Source organism: Populus nigra, chromosome 15 (genome assembly GCF_951802175.1).
Source record: "Populus nigra chromosome 15, ddPopNigr1.1, whole genome shotgun sequence".
NCBI lineage: Eukaryota > Viridiplantae > Streptophyta > Magnoliopsida > Malpighiales > Salicaceae > Populus > Populus nigra.
The window spans coordinates 161,073-185,979 of record NC_084866.1 but is presented as its reverse complement, the minus strand read 5'-3'; the positions used below and the strand labels follow the sequence as shown (position 1 = coordinate 185,979).

At 36.6% G+C, this 24,907-nt stretch overlaps 4 protein-coding genes, 1 non-coding gene and 1 pseudogene across 5 annotated transcripts; 4 read left to right on the top strand and 2 right to left on the bottom strand.

Moving 5' to 3' along the window:
* The first annotated feature begins 2,415 nt into the window (after positions 1-2,415).
* LOC133674115 (uncharacterized) lies at positions 2,416-4,852 on the top strand. Its single transcript, XM_062095101.1, has 3 exons — positions 2,416-2,660; positions 2,974-3,510; positions 3,821-4,852. Exons 2-3 carry the CDS (start codon positions 2,982-2,984, stop codon positions 4,636-4,638), a joined length of 1,347 nt encoding a protein of 448 aa, XP_061951085.1. The 5' UTR covers positions 2,416-2,660; positions 2,974-2,981; the 3' UTR covers positions 4,639-4,852.
* A 113-nt stretch (positions 4,853-4,965) lies between these two features.
* On the bottom strand, positions 4,966-5,038 carry TRNAR-ACG (transfer RNA arginine (anticodon ACG)). Its single transcript has one exon. It is a non-coding gene; the product is annotated as a tRNA-Arg (tRNA).
* Positions 5,039-5,283: 245 nt separating this feature from the next.
* On the bottom strand, positions 5,284-7,205 carry LOC133674186 (uncharacterized). Its single transcript, XM_062095200.1, has 3 exons — positions 6,110-7,205; positions 5,757-6,030; positions 5,284-5,553 (listed from the first exon to the last, which is right to left on the bottom strand). The coding sequence occupies exons 1-3, from the start codon at positions 7,067-7,069 to the stop codon at positions 5,417-5,419; spliced, it is 1,371 nt and encodes a 456-aa protein (XP_061951184.1). The 5' UTR covers positions 7,070-7,205; the 3' UTR covers positions 5,284-5,416.
* Positions 7,206-8,991: 1,786 nt separating this feature from the next.
* Positions 8,992-11,791, top strand: LOC133674622 (probable LRR receptor-like serine/threonine-protein kinase At4g31250). Its single transcript, XM_062095836.1, has 4 exons — positions 8,992-9,021; positions 9,163-9,859; positions 10,146-10,709; positions 10,932-11,791. Exons 1-4 carry the CDS (start codon positions 8,992-8,994, stop codon positions 11,606-11,608), a joined length of 1,968 nt encoding a protein of 655 aa, XP_061951820.1. The 3' UTR covers positions 11,609-11,791.
* A 1,760-nt stretch (positions 11,792-13,551) lies between these two features.
* On the top strand, positions 13,552-19,587 carry LOC133674621 (probable nucleoredoxin 3; annotated as a pseudogene).
* Positions 19,588-19,956: 369 nt separating this feature from the next.
* On the top strand, positions 19,957-24,588 carry LOC133674620 (U-box domain-containing protein 52-like). Its single transcript, XM_062095832.1, has 10 exons — positions 19,957-20,451; positions 20,815-20,897; positions 21,099-21,220; positions 21,609-21,817; positions 21,906-21,963; positions 22,203-22,497; positions 22,821-22,922; positions 22,998-23,426; positions 23,719-24,438; positions 24,529-24,588. Exons 1-10 carry the CDS (start codon positions 20,259-20,261, stop codon positions 24,586-24,588), a joined length of 2,271 nt encoding a protein of 756 aa, XP_061951816.1. The 5' UTR covers positions 19,957-20,258.
* The last annotated feature ends 319 nt before the right edge of the window (positions 24,589-24,907 follow it).

Genomic DNA, 24,907 nt, shown 5'->3' with positions numbered 1-24,907 from the left:
ATCATTAGGCTCTGTCAAAGTGTCGAGCCCAAATATAAATGATTACAGAGAGCTACCAAACTCATCATTTTTATATAGCTACGACAATCTTGTTAGGCTTTATTTCGAATCACAAGATTCTAATCGGTCAAAAATGTTTTCTTTCTTTAACACATAAAGATTTGAATGCGATTAGAAAATAAAGATTTTTTAGTCATTTTCTTCGTTAAAGGGTAAGAACGATAGGTTATAAAAACTCATTGGATCCTTAAAAAAAAAGGTTTTGAATCTCCTTTTAGAACAACATATTTATTTTCAAAATCTCTCTAATATTATTGTTTTTTTTTCAAAACAAAAAATATTTACTTGAGCATTAGAGAGTCTCTAAATTTATAAAAATAAATCTTTTGTAGGTTTAAGACACCAACCACTAATAATCTTGGCTTAAAAAATAAATTAAATTATCTGAATCAAGAGATTGATGGATTATTCAACTCATAAATTTTATTTTTAATTCAGCTAGTTAGATTGTTTTTAAACGTCATCAACTACCATAATTAATCAGTTGAATTTTTATTACTTAATTTTTATTTTTAAGAAAATTAAGAAAATTAATTCATAATATATAGGTTCACAAGTGCACGATAAAAAACGAAAGATGTTACTTATACATCAAATGAATTCAGTTTCTTGAAACCCAAATGTCTAGAAGGTCAACGGCCTCTTCAAAGCTTCATGTTACTGACACGACGAGAAAATCTTTTTATAATTCTTTTTTTGTTTTTGCGCTCAACATGAATTAGGATTCAGATACTTTTCTTTCTCTGTAATTGTTAGTTAAGGTTTCATTTGAAAAAGAATAAAAATGTCTTTGACTTATTATTTTATAATTAATTTCTAATAAATAAATTGTTCCAAAGAAGTAAAAATTAGAAGCATATTTGCAAAAATAAATAAATAAATAAATTATATTTTTTAATAAACACACTATAAATTAGAATCAATTAAAACAAAATCTTAACTCAATTTCATAGTGCCCTTTTAAATATTTCAATCAAAATTTTCTTATAACTTTTACTTAATCATTTTGCACAAAACATATCAAAGGTAACCTTATGGGTTTGATTTGGATTGTTCGGCCAATCAACATCGCTAAGCTTTGTGGAAATTGAACTTCTTGGAAAAAGAAGCACGACGTCGGGCAAGAGCAAGATGATGAGCCGTCGGGCCATGGTCGGTCTCCTGCATGTACACGGAGGCAGGGGGCCGACAGGACCCCGGTCCTTACAAGAAAATTTGTTTTGCAGCCTCTTTCTTGAAACAAAATCTCAAAAAAATAATCCTTCCCTATAACATTATTTAATTTAATTCTTCTTGATTTTTTTTTTGCTCCGCCCCTGCACACAGGAGTTGATGTGCTAGCCTGAAGAAATGGTGGGCAGATGTCCTCGATACCGTCCATCAACAACAACATTTCAACTACCATGGCCTCCGGGTTTATTTTAAATTATAGTAATTTAATTTAAAAATATATTAAAATAAAATATATTTAAAATAATTTTAGAGTAAATTTTTATAACTTTAAAACAAAAAATACATAATTCTGTTTCATTTATCTCCATTAATTTTTTATTATTATTATAAAATAGTAACTATACATTACTTTAATAATCTACACCATTCAATTTTACACTTTAAGCCTCTAAAAGTTTATTTCATAAGCCAACATGTTCGGTTTTTTTGTCTTTTTATAAGTCAAAATACCATGAAAAGGTCGTGTTTCATATGCAATGTCAATCACGTGTCTTGACCATGATAAATGAGATAATAGCACTATGAAATATAAATACATTTTTGGAATTTGAATCCAAACCCAAATTCAATTTTTTAAAATAAAATGGGGAAGAGAATTTCTATCCCCGTCTAATTCAATAGATCCTCTATTAATAAAAATATATAATTGCCTTTTTAAATCAACTTAGCATAAAACTAAACTCTAAATTTTATTTAATCTTATTGCATATTATTGATAAATTTATTTTAAAATATCAAAATATACCATTAGGTTTTGCGAATTAAAACTTTGTATTAATATATATCAGCATGGTTATTCAATTTTAGAGTTAGATTTTAAATTAAATTGATTAAAAATTGATCTGAATGATTCAATAAATTAAATATTTAAAAATTATTTTATGTATTTTTTAAACATATTTTAAAATAGCATCTTTTAATATCAATCTTTTAATGATTGATATGATAAGTTAATGATTGATATGATAAGTTTATTGCTTAAAACTTATTATATATTTTTTTTTTCGAGTCATGTTTGGATAGTTTTAAAATAAAAAAAATATTAAAATGAAATTGTTTTAAATTGATCGGATTAATCCATATTAACCCATACAATTATGATTTGAACGCCGGCCGGGTTTAATAACTTTGTTTGCTAGAATCCATTGGAGTGGTAATTTTGCCATCGCTAGACCTGAGCAAGACATGCCTAGGATCACAAGACCAGAAGTGTCACGGGTGAAGTGTGCAAACACAACAGAAGAGAAGCTCCACCGCAGGTTCAAACCGAAGACCCTCGTCTCCGAACGTCCTCATTTTCTCCACCGCAGAATGGCCATCTTCACGGTCACTTTGAAACGCTGCCACGGATCACTGCGTCATCACCGGTACTTATCTTAAAGAAAACCCAAATGCCTCTTTTGCTTTTCTATTGAAAATTTAACTAAATATTTTTCTTTTTTTTTCTTGTTTTGCATTGAAGTTTAAATTCATATTTTTTCTATAACTCATGAACTGAAATTTAGATTCTTTAAATTATTCTTTGATCAGCATGTCTCCACTTATATTTGTTACAAAAATCCTGGGTTAGTTTCTGAATTACAAAAATTGAACTCTGGATCAAGTCTGGTTTTGCCACCATCCTGTAACAACTCGATGAGCTTTTTGGAATATGGGGTTTGATTGATTTTAACATGGCAGATATTGAAATGGAGGCAACACAATCAACCACAGCAATTAATAATAAGAAGCGGAAAAAGGGAAATCAAGACTGTAAGAATAGTAATTCATCTCGTGTTTTGAGCACTCCACGAACGCGTTCTCAGGTATCCCCGGAGTGGACTGCTAAACAAGCACTCATTCTAGTGAATGAGATTGCTGCTGTTGAAAAGGATTGCTCAAAAGCGGTATCGACCAATCAGAAATGGAAGATCATTGTTGGTAACTGCGTTGCGCTGGATGTAACGCATACTCTGAGTCAGTGCCGGAGTAAGTGGAACTCTTTGGTTATCGAGTACAACCAGATTAAAAAATGGGATAAAGAGTCGGAGTCGCGGAGTGACTTCTACTGGTCTCTGGGATGTGAAAGGAGAAAGGAATTTGGACTTCCGGAGAATTTTGATGATGAGCTGTTCAAAGCTATTGATGATTATATGTGGAGCCAGAAGGAACAGCTGGATACGGATCCAGATACCGACCTTCAAAAGGCTGACTTGCTTGATGTAATTGCAAACTTGGGTATGCTTCCTCTCCGATTTAACATGCAGTAATTTAGTTGTTGCTAGTTAAATCATTGATTGGGCATGCATATCATATTGTCAGTAATTACGAATGGTGCTTTACAGTGTTTATGATCAAGTTTTTTTTTTTTCCCTCCTGTTTTTGTTCATTTTAGATCAATTGTCATTTTATTTTATGTGTGTCACAAAAGTTCTTTAATGTTTGATTTTGGTATTCTGCTATGAAAATCATGAAATTAAGCTACTATGAAATTAAGGTGATAGATTATATTTCTAGCTGTGCTCTTACAATCTCCTATGCCTCTCAGGGGCCAAGAAACAAAGGAAGTGGTTAACATCTCTGAAAACCCATACGGAAGAAAAGACTCACAAATGCTGCAGAAAGGAAAACTCTCAAACAATCCACGCAGAAGAAGAGCCTCAGAAAAGAGACGAGGAAGAAAATTCTCAGATATACTGCACTATGGAAAAGCCTCATGGATTCCATGCTGAAGAAGAATGTCAGGAAAGTCAGGTGCAAGAAAACACTCAGACATGCTGTGCTGAAGGAAAGCTTCAAACAATCCATGCAGAAGACGATCCTTGGGAAAGTTGCGCAGAAGAAGAGCCTCATACAATCCATGCAGAAGAGTGGCTGCAGCCATGCTGCTCAAAGGAAAAGCCTCAGACAATCCATGTACAAGAGGAAAATCAAGAAAGATATGTGGAAGAAAACCATCAGACATGCTGCACAAAGGAAAAGCCTCAGACAATCCCTGCAGAAGAGGAACTTCACGAAATTCAAGTGAAAGAAAAGCCTCAAAAGCGACTTAGAAAAGAAAAACCTCAAATTGGCAATGGGGATGAAAAGCCTAAAATCTACAGCGGACGAAAAAAAATGCCCAGCACAGAAGATATGGAGCAAATGATGGTGGAAAAACTCAGTGAGAATGCTGAAATGATCCAGGCTGTAGTTAATGGCAACGTTCCTGAGATGGCAGACCTCGAAGCTGCTGATTCAAACAATATCGAGGGCTTCAAAACTGATCTTATAAGAAGTCAAGGGGACAAGCTTATTGCATGCCTTGAAAATATTGTCAACACTATGAGGCAGTTCCCTTGGCTTCTCCAAGATGCAACTAGTTGATGTATCTAATGTTAAATTTTCCTCCCATGGGTTAATGTAGGTAGTAGCCTCCATGACCGGGATCATCGGGCATAAGACAGCTCCCTCTCCTTCAGGTTTGAGCACATTTCCTTTGTTCAAAGCCTTAAACTTTCACATGTATTGTACTGCGTTTGAACGATGTAGAAATGGAACCCCGGTTGCGGAATAAAACATAAATTTGTTCATCAAGCTATATTCTGGATCCCCCGATGAGGTTTAGCATATTTCATCTTGTCAAGGTGAAAGAAAAAGAGAAAAAAGAAGTGAAGAAAACGAAAACAGGGGTCCTCTGGTTTACACAATGGACGACTCCACTGGGGATCGAACCCAGAATCTCTGGTTCCGTAGACCAGCGCCTTATCCATTGGGCCATGGAGTCTGATAGCTGTCAGCCGTTAAGAACGGTAAGTTCTTAAAGTTACCATGCCCAACAAAAACATTCAGTTTCTACAGGTGTCAGGATTAAATAGGCTAATCTTTATTTTCCATTCCATGACTGTGCATCTAATTCATCATTTAACATTTTTTCAATTAGCAATCATCAAATTAACGTAAGATCCTCTAAGTCTCCCTACAAAACATTCATCTGAGGAGAAACATGGAAATGTGTCATCGAACTTCAACTAGCAATAACAAACATGAAGATCTTATTATTCTTCAATAAACATGATTCCAAGTTACAAATTCAGAATAAAGATTTAAATTTATAACATCTTAGGCATTGCTGGGGTAAATTAAATAGTACCATAACAACTTCTTAAGACAAAACCACCACTTTACTCATAATCCACATCCCCAAAGAGAACTCAAAAGCAAAGAGTGTATGAAGCAATCCTCGATCAAGTGCAAATCCAAACAGTGTGATCCCCCCATTGTTGTGTTGCAAATAAGCCACTGCAATTGAGAACGTTAATTAATATTGCAATCATCTGCTGTTAGATTCAATAGCGAATCCAGAACAAGATTTTAAGCGAGGTAACGAGATAGGTAACCGACTGCTCTCCCCTGCCTCTATGTCTAATCAATCCTACATTGATTCTCTGGACATAACGATTGACAAGGGTAAGTGAGAAATATTTAGGTCAAGTTTTACCCACCTAAAGCCTGCCTGGTTTGGAAAGTGCATGGATCCTGTGAGGAAATTGCAATGAAAAAGTCTGAAGAATCGGACTCGCTGTCTCCAGCATTGAATGCTAGACTCCCATCAGCTTCCGGCACATGGTTTTTTCCCTGGTCTACCCTGGCAAATGCAGATGTAACATTCATATGCCATCTAGTGGCTATTGACACAATACCTTGAGCTCTATGTGTAATTCTTGCAGCTCCAAGTAAACATAAGAAGAATCCACTTAGTTGAACTGCTGAACATATCTGCATCAATCCCTCAAAGTATTAGGAATCATCAGTCTTGTAGACTGCAAAACACTTGGTATAAAGGCAAACTTCTTACCACAAGGTCTCCGGAATTGAAGAAACTCTTTTGAGTGCTGAATCCCAAAACCAGCAACAATGCTCCAAATTGACTAACTGTAATGGTAACCAAACAGGATATGATAAAGAATCGATATCTATGGCTTGTAAGAGATAATTGTTTCTTAATCCTAACATGCTCCCTGAATATGACACCGGCACCCGATCCACAACCCTCAAACAACTTATGAAGCCCTTCAAATCTGAGTATCTGAAGCTCACAAGTCAACCGAAACAGGACACAAACCAACAAGAACACTCCTGTCCTGTAAACCCAAGACGCCAGCACCAACACAAACATGATGGAATTCAATGGAATACTGTGAGGACTAATATTATAAGGTAACCATATTTTGACTGTGGAGAAAAATATGATTTTGTGTGCAAGTTCGACAAAGAAAGATGGAAGCAATATGCAGGCTAGGTACCGAAAAGCCTTATCGAGCTCGCGCGAGTATCCTTGTCTAACGAACAACGAGTCATCCTGTAAGCCATCGAGGAACAAGAGCTGGCGGAGACCGTATCTCTTAAAGAAACGGAAAAGAGTAAAGAAAGCTATAAAAGCCAAGGCAGACTCAGGACCCTGCACCAGCTTGTTGTAAGAAATGGGGTCGTCAGCTGGTGCTGAGGATGGGACTCTAATGGAGAGGGAGCTCACAATCGGGACAATAATGGCAAGGAAAATGAAAACAAAGTAGGACACAGTTTTTCCTATGCAAGAGGAATGATCAAGTGCACACCATCTAAGGCTCATTCGGAAATTGCGTAGCTCATCGAAGAGTAGTGATTTTGATCTAGCATATGAAGGTTGAAGTAACAAGGGTACATTAGCCTGCAGCTGGTCTGATTGATCGTTTTCCTTGGTGAACGTTACATGCGGACCGGAGCAATGAGCTTCTATAAGGGTATCGCCAGAGGTGGTAGAGGTGTTGTTGATCATTGTTGAAGTTGTGAGGTGGAGAATAATTACTCAGGTTGGCAGTCTGTGTAATTAGGGCTGGTACTTTATAAGTGACTTGAGAGAAGCTGGCAAGAGGTCTGTGACACCATGCAACTTTTGTAGCTGTGAAGAAAGCAACATTTCACAATATAGGAGAGAGTAAACAACATCTTGCTTGGGAGTTTAAGCTAAGCATAATATATATGCTTTGTGGAGGGAAAGAATACAGATTTACTAGCACTCATTATAAATCTACATTGTGAAAGATTCTAGTATCCATGCGCCAGCTACACGGCTTTCTGACCTCAAAGATGCAGGAGTAGCACAGAAAACTAGCCAAAAGCACTTGCTGTAAAGCAGAAAGGCTTAAGTTTATCCCGTGAGCTCTCTTGGCCTTCAATGAAGTGAAAGGGAAAAAAGACATTGAATGAAGTGAAGAATAAAGGGTTGCTACTTGCTCCGAGTGTGAAGGTGGAGAACTCTTTTTTTTTTTTTGGGTTAATTACCTTTCTTCACTTCTCAAGTCATTATCGTATTCTTTGCTTTGCTTGAGGTGTCTGATAAACATCAACCCAGAAAATAAATACACCTTTATTAAATTTATTATTAATTATAAGATAATAATTTGTTTTCATTAACCCAAAACATAATAATTTGGATATTTAAATAATTGGGCTTGAAATTCACGATTTTTTGATGACCTGGACAGGTTATTCAGTCAAACACTCTTGTGTCCACATGATCTGATGGGGAAATAATTTGTTTATCCTTAAATTAATTAAAACCATTTTGATCCAATTTCCGAGTTCATGTAAAAGGTTTTGTATCAAACTGCAAGATAACACGTAAAGACTATAAAAGTCCTAAACACAGAGCCAGCTTAATTGGATCAATTTTTTTTTTTTTTTAAAAAGTCCATAATGACTTACTAGAAACCATAGTTTTGAAATCCGACCCGGTCTAGGGCTGGAACCGGGCCGGGTTGAAGAAAAAAAAGAGGAAGAAAAAACCCGGTGTGACCCAGTGACCTTGTTAACCCGACAAGACCCGGTTATAAACCCGTTGACTTTTGTTTTTTGTTTTTTTTACTAAAATGACATTGTTTTGATTTTAAAAAAACTGACCTGATCAAAATCCGGAACCCGAACCTTGGACCGGATCTTAAACTATGCTAGAAATGGTTATAATTCTGTTAAAGCTAACCTGGTCAATCAAGTCCAAACTCAACCGATCCAAATATAGGGTATTTAAAAAAATAATGTTGTTTTAATAAGTCATTAAAAAATAATATAAGAAGTGTGTTAACTTAGTCATCCAAACCCTTCATTGGATCGGATTTTAGATTGAGCATTGCTAATTACTTGTACCTATTTTTCAATTTCATATTGCATTTATCACAATTATACACACACACATCAAATTAAAAAAATTAAAATTAATTCGAGAAATTACTAAATCTAACTTAAATAGTTATCCTATCAAACTATTAGATCATATATTGTGTGTGTACGTGTGTGTGTGTATGAATTGGCAATAATCTTCTTGTGATGAATTAGAATTAGCGTAATTTGGTGCCTGAAAAGCATTTAACAAAAATATTAATTTAATATTTTTTAGGTAAAAAATAATTAAAAAAAAAACAGATTGAATGACAAAAACAAGGGTTATACATGCAAATTAACCATATCTTCTACTATACCATATCGTCTAAAAGGAAACACACAAATCACAAAGATTAAAGACATAGAAGTCATAAATCAATGTGTTTTTCTTGTCATTATCACACTGATTACAGACTTCTTGATGCCTTGTTAACAACAAAAGACACCCATATAAATATAATCATATGATCTTACCAGGACATGCCATTAGTTACCAATCAAGAAAATCATTATATATTATATAAAAGAAAAAACATCAAAATGGCCGGCCTCCTTGGTAACACAGCTCATGCTTCTTCATAGGAAGACTTCGTCAATTACAACCTTAACTTGTACCCTTTGCTTTCTCCAAAACTCTTGATTTCCTAGTCTGACACCCTCTTAAACCATTTCCCATCCTCTCTTTTTTGTTCAATATTTGATGCTTGAAAGAAAACTACACACATCTTCATACTGGCTCATAAGGTAGCTTGTTGGCACCTCATGATGCTGCTATTTTACTTTTTGGTCACGGCGAGCCATTTTTTTGTGACATCACACGGTGCAACTGATGCTGAAATCCTCGTCAACTTCAAGAACTCCTTGTCTACAAACTCCTTACTCTACGATTGGAATGCGTCAGGCATTCCTCCGTGCACCGGTGGCACTGACAATTGGGTTGGTTTGCGTTGCAACAATGATAGCACGATCGATAAGTTGTTGCTTGAGAATATGGGCTTAAAGGGTACCATTGACATAGACATCTTGATGCAATTGCCAACGTTGAGAACGTTAAGCTTCATGAATAATAGCTTTGAGGGTCCAATGCCTGAAGTGAAAAAACTTAGTTCCTTGAGAAACTTGTATTTGTCCAACAACAATTTCTCAGGAAAAATTGACAAGGATGCATTTGACGGAATGAGTTCGTTGAAGGAAGTTTATTTGGCACATAATGAGTTTACTGGTGAAATTCCTAGATCACTTGTTTTGCTGCAGAAGCTAACAAAGTTGAGCCTTGAAGGGAATCAATTTGATGGGAACTTGCCTGATTTCCCTCAAGAAAACTTGACTGTGTTTAATGCTGCAGGTAACAATTTCAAGGGTCAGATACCTACCAGCCTTGCTGACTTCAGTCCAAGCTCTTTTGCAGGTTAATTCCTATAGAAACTCTATGCCTTTCAATTTCAATCCAATATTCACCTTTTTTCTTGTTCTCATAAATATATATTGGATGCAACTGGAAATCTATTTCTGTGTTTTCCCTTGATAATTATGTGAAAACTGGTCTAATAATTTTGATGGATTTGTATGTGGTAAGCACGTTGTTGATCCGATTCTTGTTGTAGAAGTCAAATTATGGGCTGTAAAAAGAATCTCTTCAGAAACATTAGGCTGTTGCAATATTTAAGGCATTCATTTGTGTATGCATGATGCAGGGAATCAAGGGTTATGTGGAAAGCCACTGCCTGCATGCAAATCATCCAGGAAAAAGACCGTCGTAATTATTGCGGTCGTTGTTGTATCTGTGGTTGCATTATCTGCTATTGTTGTCTTTGCCTGCATCCGCAGCCGCCAAAACAAAACACTCAAATTTAAGGATACCAAAAAGAAATTTGGTGATGATAAAAAGGAAGCTCAATCATCAGATCAGTTTGGTGATGGTAAAATGGGTGATAGTGGGCAGTACTTGCATTTCGTAAGATATGATAGGGATAGATTTGATTTGCAAGACCTCCTTAGGGCCTCTGCTGAGGTCCTGGGCAGTGGTACTTTTGGGTCATCTTATAAGGCAGTTCTTTTAGATGGGCCTGCTATGGTTGTGAAGAGGTTTAGGCATATGAGTAATGTAGGTAAGGAAGGATTTCATGAGCACATGAGAAAGTTAGGAACATTGTCACACCCTAACTTGCTCCCTCTAGTGGCATACTACTACAGAAAAGAAGAAAAGCTTTTGGTCTCTGACTACGTTGAAAATGGCAGCTTGGCTTCTCATCTTCATGGTAACTAAGCCTCTCTCTAACACTTTCCATACACCTAAGGGAATTGTATTAAGAAGTTATCATCCACGCAAATGTTTGTGCTTTTACTACGAGGGACAGACATGATTGCCTTAACGTGTGGATGATTGTTTTTTATCACATTTATCATACAAGAAATAGAAGGAAAGAGTGCTAATATTGTTTATCAAGACTGATTTGTTGATTTTATGGATTTATCTTCAGGTAAGCGTTCCCCGGGAAAACCATGGATTGACTGGCCAACTCGGCTGAGGATCGTCAAAGGAGTTGCCAAGGGGTTGGCCTATCTCTACAAGGAGTTTCCAACATTAGCTTTGCCTCATGGTCACCTAAAATCCTCCAACGTTCTTCTAGATGATACATTCGAGCCCCTCTTGACAGATTATGCCCTAGTTCCCGTGGTTAATAAAGACCATTCTCAACAAGTTATGGTTGCCTACAAGTCGCCTGAATGCTCTCAATCCGACCGTCCGAATAGGAAGACTGATGTGTGGAGTCTTGGTATACTAATTCTGGAAATCTTGACAGGCAAGTTCCCTGAAAATTATTTAACGCAAGGAAAGGGTGGTGATGCAGATTTGGCAACTTGGGTTAACTCAGTTGTTAGAGAAGAGTGGACAGGAGAGGTATTTGATATGGATATGATGAGGACCAAGAATTGCGAGGGTGAGATGCTGAAGCTGTTGAAAATTGGGATGTGCTGCTGTGAATGGAATTTGGAGAGGAGGTGGGATTTGAAGGTGGCTGTAGCCAAAATTGAGGAATTGAAGGAGAGAGACAATGACAATGATGACTTCAGTAATTCCTATGCTAGTGAAGGTGAAGTCTATTCTTCTAGAGCAGTGACTGATGATGATTTCTCCTTCTCAGTCAATGGTTGAATTGAATGAATAAAGTTAGCTCTCTTGCTGTTATTTTTCCCAAAGTCTGCATTGGAACAAGGGTTGGAGTAGCTACATAAGATGAATCGATATAGTTTGTTGCAAGTGTCTATTTATTTTGCCTTGATTCATAACTGTTTATGTAATGTTACTGATCAAGTCCCATCAGTTGTTTATGCTCTCTGTTTCTTCTCCCACTCTCTTTTCTCCCTAATCTTGCTGCTATATGATGGTGTCAGAAAATCTTTTGATGTTTTTGACAAAATTTGGGAGGACAAGACAAGATAATAACTGTTCAAATAATTTGGTTAGGACTTCAAAGAGGATCTAATACCTGCATAATTATGGAATATACCTGGCGAGGTTAATAGTTGCTTTCTTAACTGTAACCTGTCACTGTCACCTGTCACCTGTCACTACCCCTGTCTGAAGATAGAGATCATCTCCATCTGAGGATACACTTGATTGCCTACGTACATATTCCTTCACAAGGGATCCTCTCTGAGTTGGGTTTATCCTCTCACACGTCTCTCTTATCCCTTCTTTTGTATTGGAATCTGACCAGCTTTCTCTCCCTCCTTATCTCAAACTCCCATCAAAGGATATCATTAGAAATACTGAAGTGCTTTTGCTTGCTGTTCTTTATTTTCCAAGGTAAGTTTTAGTAGCTGGAAATTTTGTGTGATGGATAAGCAGACTTGGAGTTAGTATGCCAGGCAGTTTTGAGAGCCATCCGCAAGAGAAATAAGACATTTTAGTTTGGTTTCTTCTACTTGAGTCCTGCTTTATGCTTATGGGAATTACTGAATCACATCCTTGTCTAATTCTCATGATATCAGCCTACAAGAGTTTTTTGTATTCTGATGATGAAATAAACCAAAAGGAATTCCAAGGAGTTTCTTGTCATGTGTTGAGGCAATTGATTCTGTGTTCTTAACATGAACATCCCTGGTTTTTTCTACTATTGGGTTGTCAAATGCTCTCTTTTTCCAACCTTTACTTGCTAAATTGTTGCCTCGATGCTGCTGCTCTTCCTGTGATGTTTGAGGGAACCTGCTTTAAGTACAGTGACAAAACAGAAAACCCATAATTTATAAGAACACTATTAAGTCACACGATTCTAAACAAAACCATTATAATAACTGATATATTCTATTCTCAAGTTGTCTTTAGCAAAAACTGAGTGCAGAAGAGAGCAAAGAAGCTAGACCTGTTCTAGGCCATATGCAAAGCAGTTCCCTTTAACAGCAGTTAGGTTCCAATTTATGGGGACTCAAAGCACTGACCTAATTTGACTAAAACGTACAATATTTTTCCAATTTGTGTTACATGTGGTGTAAATACAGATGAAGAGTTACTATTAGATTCTTGCAGTGCCACCACTTAGACAAGTGGTTTTGCTGTACTTCTCATTAGGACAAATGCTTGCCACGATTCTTCTAAAGGTTCGGAGCATTTTAAAAAGTGACATTGAGCTCATCCAATGCAATTTCAGTCCTTTGATTGCACATGTCAATCACCCTTTGTCAAAATTTGGGGGCCTAATGGAAAAAAACAATCATAGAAAGATAATATGTGAGGCTGGTGGTTCTTGTTTCTTGATAAAAATCTTGCGTGGGCTTCCCTCTTTCTTGTTTATTATTCTCATCAATCATGTCTTCTTTAACTCTTTATATTTTATGATAGATATGTTTTTCTATAATTCCATGATAATTATCATGTTATTATTCTAGCATGACTTAAATGTTCTTGCCTTTTTATAGAAAATACCAATGAATAGATAAATAGTTGATACTAGTAGGGTAGGTGACGATCAAGATGCAGTTTTTATTATGCGGTTGAGTATTAAAAGGTAGAGGAGAAGAAGTGGTGCACCCATACCTCAACATGTTGAGAGAATACCTCCACCAGTAGAGGAGAGTCTCAGGAGTTAGAAGACGAAAATGTGGTTGGTGAAACAGGTATAAGGGTAGCAAATCCTTAGCCTGTTACAGAGTTTCAACAACTTAACTAGGCTATGCGGACCTGGATAGAGTTTACTATGGAGAGAGATATGAGAAGGGATAAAGATGTATCATCGTTATCCCACACTATTCAGGGAGTCATTGTGTCATTGAATGACTTCATGAAGTTGGCACGTCCTCTCTTGATTGGGATGGACAGTTCAAAGGATCCTTAAAGGTTTTCAGACGACATCTGATGACAGTATGAAGCTTTAGGATATATAGACTACCGAGCTATGAGTTTAGCGTCGTTCAGGTTAGAAGGAGATATGACAATGTCAAAGAACCATCTCAACCCAAAAGCTTAAGCTATTAGGTGAGGTCCCAGGATATGATTTATATTATTCTCTAACACACCCCCTCAAGTGAAAGCCCTTTTGGGCTTGAAACTTGCACAGGTCCATTTTACCTTGTGCTTAATTTTTATCAAATAAATGGGGATGGTGAGATTCGAACTCGTGACCACTTGGTCATCAAGGCTCTGATACCATGTCAAAGAACCATCTCACCTAAAAGCTTAAGCTATTGGGTAGAGATGGTTCTTTGACATGATATCAGAGCCTTGATGACCAAGTGGTCACGAGTTCGAATCTCACCATCCCCATTTATTTGATAAAAATTAAGCACAAGGTAAAGTGGGCATGTGCAAGTTTCAAGCCCAAAAGGCTTTCACTTGAGGGGGTGTGTTAGAGAATAATATAAATCATATCCTAGGACCTCACCTAACAGCTTAAGCTTTTGGGTTGAGATGGTTCTTTGACATGGTATCAGAGCCTTGATGACCAAGTGGTCTCGAGTTCGAATCTCACCATCCCCATTTATTTGATAAAAATTAAGCACAAGGTAAAATGGGCCTGTGCAAGTTTCAAGCCCAAAGGGCTTTCACTTGAGGGGGTGTGTTAGAGAATAATATAAATCATATCCTAGGACCTCACCTAACAGCTTAAGCTATTGGGTAGAGATGGTTTTTTGACAGACAATATTTTGGTTTGAGTTTAGGGAGAGAACAAGGTCAGCAAAGGTTCAGTGGACATGAAAAGAGTTTAGCACTATGTTCTTAGACAAGTTTATCCCTTAGAGTGTTAGGGATGCTCGACTTTATGAGTTTGAAAGACTATTTCAGAAGAGCATAACAGTGGATGAGTATAATCTGAAGTTCACTTATCTGTCTAGGTATGCATAACAGTGGATGAGTTTGAAAGGCCTAAAGAAGATGGTTATTCTTTTAGACAACAAGGATCGAGTACAGGTCCATCTAAGAGACGAAGTGTCTATCAAGGCTCATGGATTTATATGAAGTTTAGACAAAAACCTTCAGCTAGTGGCTCAGACAGTCAAAATGACATTAGTGGTGCTCAGAGCTATAAACCCATGAACCGCTAGCTGGAGGTCTTTATTTATACCTCCTATAAATCTATAAGCCCTCATGGCCACTTTGTCCCTTAGATGGACCTGCATTCGATACTTGTTGCTTAAAAGAATAACCCTCTTCTCTAGGCCTTTTAGACTGGCCTGCAGCCATGTCCTTCAATTCTCGCGCCCCTGTCAACTTGACATTATCAATAGCTAAGAAGTAGGATGGAAACATATGTGACACCATCACGACATACATCGAGGATTTGAGTCCTTTAATGAATCTTCACCTTTCACTCTTTAGTGGATAGAAGATGTTCCGCATACCTAGACAGATAAGTGAACTTCAGATCATACTCATCCACTGTCATACTCCTCTAAGATAGCCTTTTAAACTCATAAAGTCGAGCATCCTTAACACTCTAAGGGAAAAACCTGTATAAGAACATGGTGCTAAACTCCTTCCATGTCTATTGAACCTTTGCTGGCCTTGTTCTCTCCCTAAACTCAAACCAAAAGATTGCCACATCTTCCTCTAACCTGAACAACTCCAAACTCACAGCCCGGTGCTTTGTATATCATAAAGCTTCACACCACCGCTAGATGTCGTATAAAATCCTTTGAGTATCCTTTGAACTGTCCATCTCAATAAAGGTAGAACATGCCAACTTCATAAAGTCATTCAATGTCACATTAACTCCCCGAACAGTGTGGAATGATGATGATACATCTCTATCCCTTCTCCTATCTCTCTCTATAGTAAACTTTATCCAGGTTCGTAAAGCCTAGCTAAGCTATTGAAACTTTGTAACAGGCTCAGGATCTGCTACCCCTATACATGTTTCACCAACCACATTTTCCTCTTCTAACTCTTAAGACTCCTCCTTCACTAGTGGAGGTATCCCTTTAAAATATTGAGGTGCGGGTGCACCGCTCCTTCTCATCTACCTTTTAATACTCAACCGCACAATAAAGACGACATCCTGATGATCACTTACTTTTATAGCACCTGTTATTTCTCTATTCCTCGACATTTCCTATAAAAGGCAAGAATACTTAATTCATGTTAAAACAATAACATGATAATTATCATGGAATTATAGAAAAACATATCTATCACAAAATATAAAAAGTAAAAAAAGACATATTTAATGAGAATTTTTCACAACCCGATTTCTGAATCCATGACCGGCACATAGGTAAAGTCCCCTTCTAGGTTTCCATACCTATACGAACCTAAACTTACATACATACTTTTTCATCTATATAAATAAAACAAAGATCTATGCAACATGATAACATAACTAATTTCATAATATAAATTGATTATCTTAATACAAAAGTTAATACAAATATCTTAGTTATGGAGCACTAAATGAACATAAAAAAAATATTAATTACAACTAAAAGAGTAGGTTTTAAAGGTCCAACAAAAGTCACATGCTAATAAGCTATAAGTCTGAAAAGATAAATAACAAAAACAACTAAAAGAGTAGGTTTTAAAGGTCCAACAAAAGTCACATGCTAATAAGCTATAAGCTTGAAAAGATAAATAACAAAAGAGTGAGTCCAACAACTCATTGAGTAGATAACGTTCAATATACATACACGAGGTAATACAATAATGAGAAACACACACACACACACACAAACACAAATATGACTTTAAGTTCTTACATGAAAGTTTCTTAAATAGGTCATAACAAGAATATCATAAGGTAAGGCTCGTCATAAAATCAAAATACAATGAGCATGACGCTCCGTACTGTGGGATGATCAGTCACCACAAGTTAGTGACTCCCCCTACCAACTAGGATTCAAATACGATGTGCACAAAGACTAACACTACCTTGTTAACATTGGTATCTTGACTAGCATACCATATGTTCATATTATAATCAAATAGATAGGTTTATGTCTCAAGATTCTGAAGTGCATAATGGTTCATATTAAAGATTTAATTTCAATAAGTGATCATATTTAATCATAAACAAGGAATAAATAACATTATAAGAATAACCAAGAGAAATGATCAATTCCATGTTAACAATTCAAGTATTTATACTAATTCTTTAGTATTTTGAAAATTATTGACTCACTTAACTAAAAAATAGAAATAATACGAAAGCAAATACTGAAGTCAATCTTATTGATGTGCCGCATGTATAATATTAGGATTATCTGAATATAAAAAGAAACATACTAAAAATGAATGTAAAATCTATTTAATACATTTAACTAAGGATCTAACTCATAATCCTATATATTTTTGAACCAAACTGGTCTTTTTCTCAAAAAATCTAAAAATCAAACGATTTTCTTAAAATCTAATTCAAATGAAAACAAATTATAAAACTTGATAATAATCACCAAATAAACCTCAATTATTTTTCAAACCAATATGAAAAACTATAATTACACTAGGGACCAATCCAGAATTTTATTAGAGTTTTAGGGGTTAAATTATAATTTTATCAAATTGAAAGACCAAATTGAAAATATCATATATTCATAACTATACTGAAATTTTGCTAATAATTCATCCTTAATTCTATACAGAATCTTGAATTTTGATGCAGGGACCAAACTGTAATGTTTTCAAAGTTTGGGGATTAAACTGTAATTTTTACAAACTGAGGGACTAAACTAAAATTTTATCATCTTCAACCTCAAACCTGGATATTTCTACAGATCATCTGCTGATGTACCAAAATCTCTAATTCATATTCATTATTTAAATAAAACCATAACTCAAAATCATTAATCTTATCCAAAATCTTTCAAAATCAACTAAATAGATCATTATCATAACAATTAACTCATAATATTTCAATCAACTCATCAATCAAATCTAAATTAAAATCTTCAACAAATTCATAATCTTAATTAATACCAATAATTATACATATCAAAACATAAATCTTACCTTTTAAATTTTTTTTCTCCAACTCTTTTTTACTTCCTTTTATCTTTTCTTTTTTCTCTTCATCTTCTTCTTACAGTTTTCTCTCTTTGAATCTCAGTCTTCTTTTTTTCTTCTTCTTCCTTTCTTTTATATTTATCAACTTTTTATTTAATTATTAAAATGTTCTTTATCCATATATAACTAAGACTTACTCTTCTAAGGGTATTGTTATCATTTCTTGTTAAACCTTCTTATTATATTTCAAAATCTTACAGACTTTTGTGGCCATCTTATCAGCCCAAGGGATAGATTATCTTTTATCCGGTGAAGTACTTCCTGTGAAACTCACTTTTTCTGTAATTCTTTTTTTTTTCTCCTTTTCCTTCTCTTAATTGCAGATATTAAATCCTTGCTGCAGAGCTTTTATGTTTATGTTTATGTTTGATTACTGAGAAGGTTGATGAAAAAAGAAAAGTTACGGTTTATTTAGCTTCTAAAAAGGAATTGGTCAACGCAACGAAGAAACTAAAATGCCAAATCTTGTTTTTATTGAGCTTGGGTGCCCTTGTCATCATGTCATGGTAAGGTAATTTCCCCCCTCTTCTGGGCAAACTGGCGCAGGCCATGTAAATCATTTGCTCCCCAGCTAGTGAAAATTCATAATGGCCCAAGAGCTATTGGCAAAAAACTAGAGATTGTCCTCACCTCCTTTGATCGCGACGAGGATTGATTCAAGGAACACTTCCAGTGCATGCCATGGCTTGCAGTCCCACTTGAAGTATACTTGCATAGACCATAGACATTTGAGTGACATCTATCACTTTAATCACATTACGTCATTTATCTCATTGAGCTCTGATGGAATATCAGTTGAGGACGTTATGATTGGTTTGATTGAAGAGTATGGTGTTGAAGCATTTCCCTTCACTAGGAAACAAATCGAGGAGTTGAGGTCTATCGATGATGCAAAGCGCCAGGGAGGACAACTTCTTGCACTAGAAGGACGAAACTATGTTTTATCAAGAGATACTAGAAAGGCGATTTAAGTTTATCCCTGTTGTTACAAGTGGCACGCCAGTCATAGCTTTGACATTTTTTAATCTTATCTGAACTTGTTGGCAAGACAATAGGCCTTTACTTCGGTGCACACTTGTGCCCTCCAAGCCGTGTCTTCACTGACAACTTATCCAGGCTTACAACGAGATCATAACCACCGAAGATGGATGCTTTGAAATTATTTTAGTCTCTACAGACCGAGACCTTAATGAATTTAATACCAACCTAAGTAACATGCCATAGCTCGCTATTCCATACAAGGATAAAACATGGCAAGGCCTTTGCAGGATCTTTAACATTAAAGCGATTCCAGCTTTGTTCATTATAGGACGGGATGGTGAGACCATTAGCACATATGGGATGGCCATGATTTCCTTGTATAGTGCTAAGGCTTTCCCACTTACAGAGTCAGGGATTACAGAGATGAAAGTAGCTTTGAAAAAGAAAGGAGATGCATTGCCCCGGCAAGTGAAGAATATAAAGCACCGACATGCTCTGAAGTTGGACATGCAAAAACATATGTGAGTGACTGTTTCAAAGGGCAAGGCAAGTTCTGGGCATTCTCTTGTGATTTTTGTGATTATGACCTTCATCTAGCATGTGTAGAAGAGGCATGCTCAGAGTGTTTAGTGGGAGTGGAAGATATTAATATAACAGCTTAAATGTAGTACTTGAAATACTTGAATGAATAATACATTACCTTTCCAAGAAAAAAAAATTCTGTCCATCGATTTAATGTAACAAACTGATTTTTTATATACCACAGACCAATTGGGTGCATCAATTTAAGACTAGTTGATTGAGTCACAAGGCCTCAATTCACTAATCCTATGCATGCCATTTAGGATAACAGAACCATAAATCTGATGGCAGCTGAGTATTTATAGTCAAAGCTCAAACACCAGAGAGCAATTTGTGGAGGAGAAAATTTAGAGGGTATGAATTTAATTAATTAATTTAGTTAGAAGAGAGAAAATAAAAGGTTAAAAAAAGAAAAAAGAAAAAACTAGCCTAATTTAGGAAGATACAGCTAGAATTGTGGAACTTGAGGAAAAAGGATATTGCAGTGGAACCACAAAGAGGTAAAGGTCCCTTCCTGGCTCTCTTCTTCTAGAGAGAGGGAAATAGATAATCAAAGAAAAGAGAAAAATTCCCATTTGCATAAAATTTTGATATGCAGATTGCATTTCTGAGTTTCTTGTAGAGAAAGTTAAAGGTTGATCAAAAGGTTCTCATCAGCTTCTGATAAGATACCAGAAGAGAAATCAATCCATTGAACGTTTTGAAGGTTCTGTTATTAGTTTCAAGGATAGAAAATTGTTGATTGAGAGAGATGTGGATGCCCAGGTCTTTGCCAGAGAAAAGGGTTGGAGGAAATGGATTAATTGCAGTGGCAATAGACAAGGATAAAAGCAGTCAAATTGCCCTCAAATGGGCTATTGACAATCTTTTGGTTAAAGGGCAGACTGTTATTCTCATCCATGTCAATCTCAAATCATCTCTTTCTTCACATTCTTCTTCACCAAGTAAGCATCTCCCTTGCAACCATAGTCCTGCATACATATTGCAGATGCAAATGGAAAATTGTCGTGGATTCCATTTTGTAATTGTTAATAGCTTGATTTCATAATATTTTTCTGAAAGCATCATCTTAGCAGGAAATTCTATTTCCCTTAGAAAGTCTTACATAAAAAAGGGATGGAAAATTGGAAACAAATGAAAACATGTCATGGATTTGCATGCTAACAGAAAGATGCCGCGCAAAAAGCAGTAAAGCTTTAGCCTTGAGATGAAAGCAATATTTCTGTATCGTAGTCTCGTATAGGAGAAGTTTCTTAACCATGTTACTGATCATATTATTGAAATTTGCATATTCATTTTCGATGCAGAGAAGAACCAATTTGTTGGTTCCAAAGATCCTGATTCCAAGGATTTGTTCCTTCCTTTCCGCTGTTTCTGCACACGTAAAGATGTAAGTGTAGAAGATGAAATCTTCATTTTCTTTCAACGTGAACTTGAATGGAAAAGCCTATCCTGCATACTTGTCCAGAAATTCTCTATGAATTGAATTCGTTAAGGCCTTCTAAGGATGCCTACACTTTAAATTTATAGTTAACCATACTTGTTTCATATTTTCAAGTCTTTAAGCTTCTGCATTCAATTTTGACATCAGATTAGCTGCAAAGATGTCATGTTGGAAGACACGGATGTCGCAAAAGCATTAATTGAATATGTTACCCAGACTCTAATTGAGACTTTGATTGTTGGTGGGTCGGCGAAAGGAGGCTTTCTGAGGTATGTAACTCTCTTGTGAAGTCACTAGCAGGAAAATAAATCTAGCAAAACCTTTTCAGATAGAAAAAAATCATGTTGGTGAGAGATGAGAAGATGAGTGCTTAGAAGTTAGAGTTCTGAACATGGTGCTTCAAATGGCACGTAACAAATGCATCTGAAATGCTATCAAAGACAAGACAGACTGACATCAGATGCTATGATAAATTGTTCAAATTTCTTTTCCAGGATGTTGAAATGTGATGATAGGCATGTGAAAATGGCTAACAAGCTTTATATCAATAATCCGTTTGAGTGTTTTTGTGTTTCTGTAGAATGTAAAGCTAATGATATTATGAAAGCATAAATTTCTTCCGAGTTCCCTAACCTCCAAAAAATTTCTTCCCAAAAGATTCAAAGCAGCAGATATAGCAGGCAACGTGTCAAGGGGGGCACCGGATTTTTGTACTGTTTATGTCATATCCAAAGGAAAGATTCAGTCCATGCGACCTGCCTCCCGTCCTGCACCAGTTACCTCAGTGCACAGCCAACTTCTTAACCAAAACGGCACAATGCCAGCTTCAATGGACACGCATATCCCTCCAACTCCTGTTAAAAGAGGTTGGGGATTTTGTTTTTGTTTTTATTTTCTATGCTCTGAGTAAACTCCCATTGATCATAAAATTAATAATGTGTATTCAATCGGTAGCTGAGAAGCCACCACTGGAACCACCCCGAAGATCAATTGGTGAGACAGAATCCTTCAGGCAAGTGATGCTCAGCGCTCATTTTCCTTGTTTTGTATGAGAAGAACAATAAAACTGTGAAAAACATAAATTATCTATATAGCTAGTTTTCTAGTGAAGGAAGACCTGAAATTTTCATCAAAATCGTTCTGAACTCCTATCGATGACCTACTGTGTCTTTTATAGTCCCCAAATGAGAAAAGGGAAAATCTATCAGTCTCTTGAAGAACAAACATAAAATTTTTTGCTTCTGAAAACAGGTCACCATTCACTAGGAGAGGTTTGAATGGAAAGTCATATGGTGAGCTCTCGGTTCCAGATAGCGATATATCATTTGTCAGCTCTGGCAGAGCAAGCATCGACAGCATATTTCCAGCATTCTATGACAACACAGAAACAAGCCGCACCCCTCCACGGCTGTCAAACATCTCTGACTTTGACAGCAACTATAGCTTTGAGTCATTGCATTATGGAAGGAGATCAATGGATCAAGGTGGCTTTTCACCTGAATTATCACCCTTCTCACATGAAAGTGACCACCTGCCATCAGCCGCGGTAAGAGCATGCAGTCATTCATTTCAATAGCAGAAATATATAAAAGTAGGATCTGCATTATCTGTAGATGAATAAGCATACATCTATAATATTATCTTTCATAATTAGTGTAACAATGAATAAACATAGATCTAAACATTGTCGCCCTGGAAATAAACTAATCTGTGAAAAGTTCCAGTTTAATCCACGCAGATGAAAGCACGTTCCGGTAAAGCTGGCAACAATTTCTGACTTTTCTGAAATGACAAATAATCCACTGTCTCCATTAGTGTTTGTGATTTGTGAGAGCTAACAATTACATTCAATATTCTGTAAAATCTCAGGAAGATGTGGAGGCTGAAATGAGAAGGTTAAAGCTGGAGCTCAAGCAAACAATGGAAATGTACAGTTCCGCTTGCAAAGAAGCACTCACTGCAAAACAAAAGGTATAAGAAATTTCATCTTCTTGTCATGTGGCCTTAAGAACTCCACAATGAGTTTTGAGATTAACGTCTTTGCAGGCAAAAGAACTCCAGCGCTGGAAAATGGAAGAAGAGCAGAGATTAGAAGAAGCACGATTAGCCGAGGAAGCTGCGTTGGCAATTGCAGAAAGGGAAAAAGCCAAATCCAAAGCAGCAATTGAGGCTGCAGAAGCAGCTCAGCGAATTGCTGAGCTGGAATCACAAAAAAGGATTAATGCAGAAATGAAAGCAAACAGAGAAGCAGAAGAGAAGAGAAAGGCTCTTGATGCTCTAGCAAATTCAGATGTCAGATACAGGAGATACCCAATCGAAGAAATTGAAGCTGCAACAGATTACTTTTCAGAATCACGCAAGATTGGTGAAGGGGGTTATGGTCCTGTATACAAGGGTTATCTGGACCACACGTCCGTAGCAATTAAGGTTTTACGTCCGGATGCAGCTCAAGGAAGGTCACAGTTTCAGCAAGAGGTACGTAGCCAAAAAGATTCTCTACAGGTGCTTCAGTTTTAAAAATTTTCAAGCTCTTACTTCTGAACGACTTTCTCGAAAGGAAAAATCGGTATTGTAACTTTTCAGAAAGAAATTTCTCCAAAAACAAAATTTTAAATTCATTAAGCAGCTTAGGAGTGACCCCCTTTGAAGATTTTAACCCTTTCATGGGTTACAACAATCCAACAGAAGCCTTTCTGAAACTACACTAGACAACTCTTGAAAATTACCTTTTTAGATTTTCGATTAACCTGGTGAGAACTGTTTTCAGGTTGAGGTATTGTGTTGCATAAGGCACCCTAACATGGTCCTCCTCCTGGGAGCCTGCCCTGAGTATGGATGCTTAGTATATGAGTTTATGGCTAACGGTAGCTTAGAAGATCGTCTCTTCTGCAGGGGAAACACTCCACCTTTATCATGGCAGTTAAGGTTTCGCATAGCAGCTGAAATTGGCACTGGTTTGCTGTTCCTCCACCAAACGAAACCTGAGCCACTCGTACATCGTGATCTAAAACCTGCCAACATCTTGCTTGACCGCAACTTTGTGAGCAAGATCAGCGATGTTGGGTTGGCCAGGCTAGTCCCACCATCAGTTGCTGACAACGTGACGCAGTACCGCATGACATCCACGGCTGGAACTTTCTGCTATATAGATCCAGAGTATCAGCAAACAGGCATGCTAGGTATAAAGTCAGATATATACTCTCTAGGGATCATGTTTCTACAAATATTAACAGCGAAACCGGCAATGGGATTGACTCACCATGTTGAAAGGGCACTTGAAAAGGGTACTTTTGCTCAGATGCTGGATCCAGCAGTGCCTGATTGGCCGATTGAAGAGGCAGCATACTTTGCCAAGCTATCGCTAAAGTGTGCAGAGTTAAGGCGGAAAGACAGGCCTGACCTCGGAAAGGTTGTCCTGCCAGAACTTAAGAGATTGAGAGCAATTGCAGAAGAAACTACGCATCGCTCATTGTCAACACCAAGTGCAGTAAGCTCGCCAGAATTAATTCTGCATAAAAATCTACAAGTATGCATAGCTACAAATTACCACATTAACAAATACTTGATGTTTTTGCAGAGTGACCTTCCTTCTTCAAGATCCGAAGTAAGCTCAAGAAGCTCTTCAGCCCATGCATGAAATGTCAAAAACAAACAGGACTGTTAATAATTAAGGAAATTAAAATGGAAGTTCCATTGATTTTTTTTTTTTGATACTGTGTAGATATAATCAATCAAGATGAGGTCAGAAGTTCCTCTGACGTTTTTCTCTCCTTTTGTGCTGTGTTTCAATATTGTCACAGATTAGTCGTCCCATCTCTTTGAATTGCCAAGGGAAGTGGCTAGCAAAGAGCTTAATTAAATTTGTAGATTGTCACTACAACTTTTTGCAAAAATCCTGAAATTTGATTTTGCTGAAAAGGTACCCCATATTGGTACAAGCATAATCACATAATACC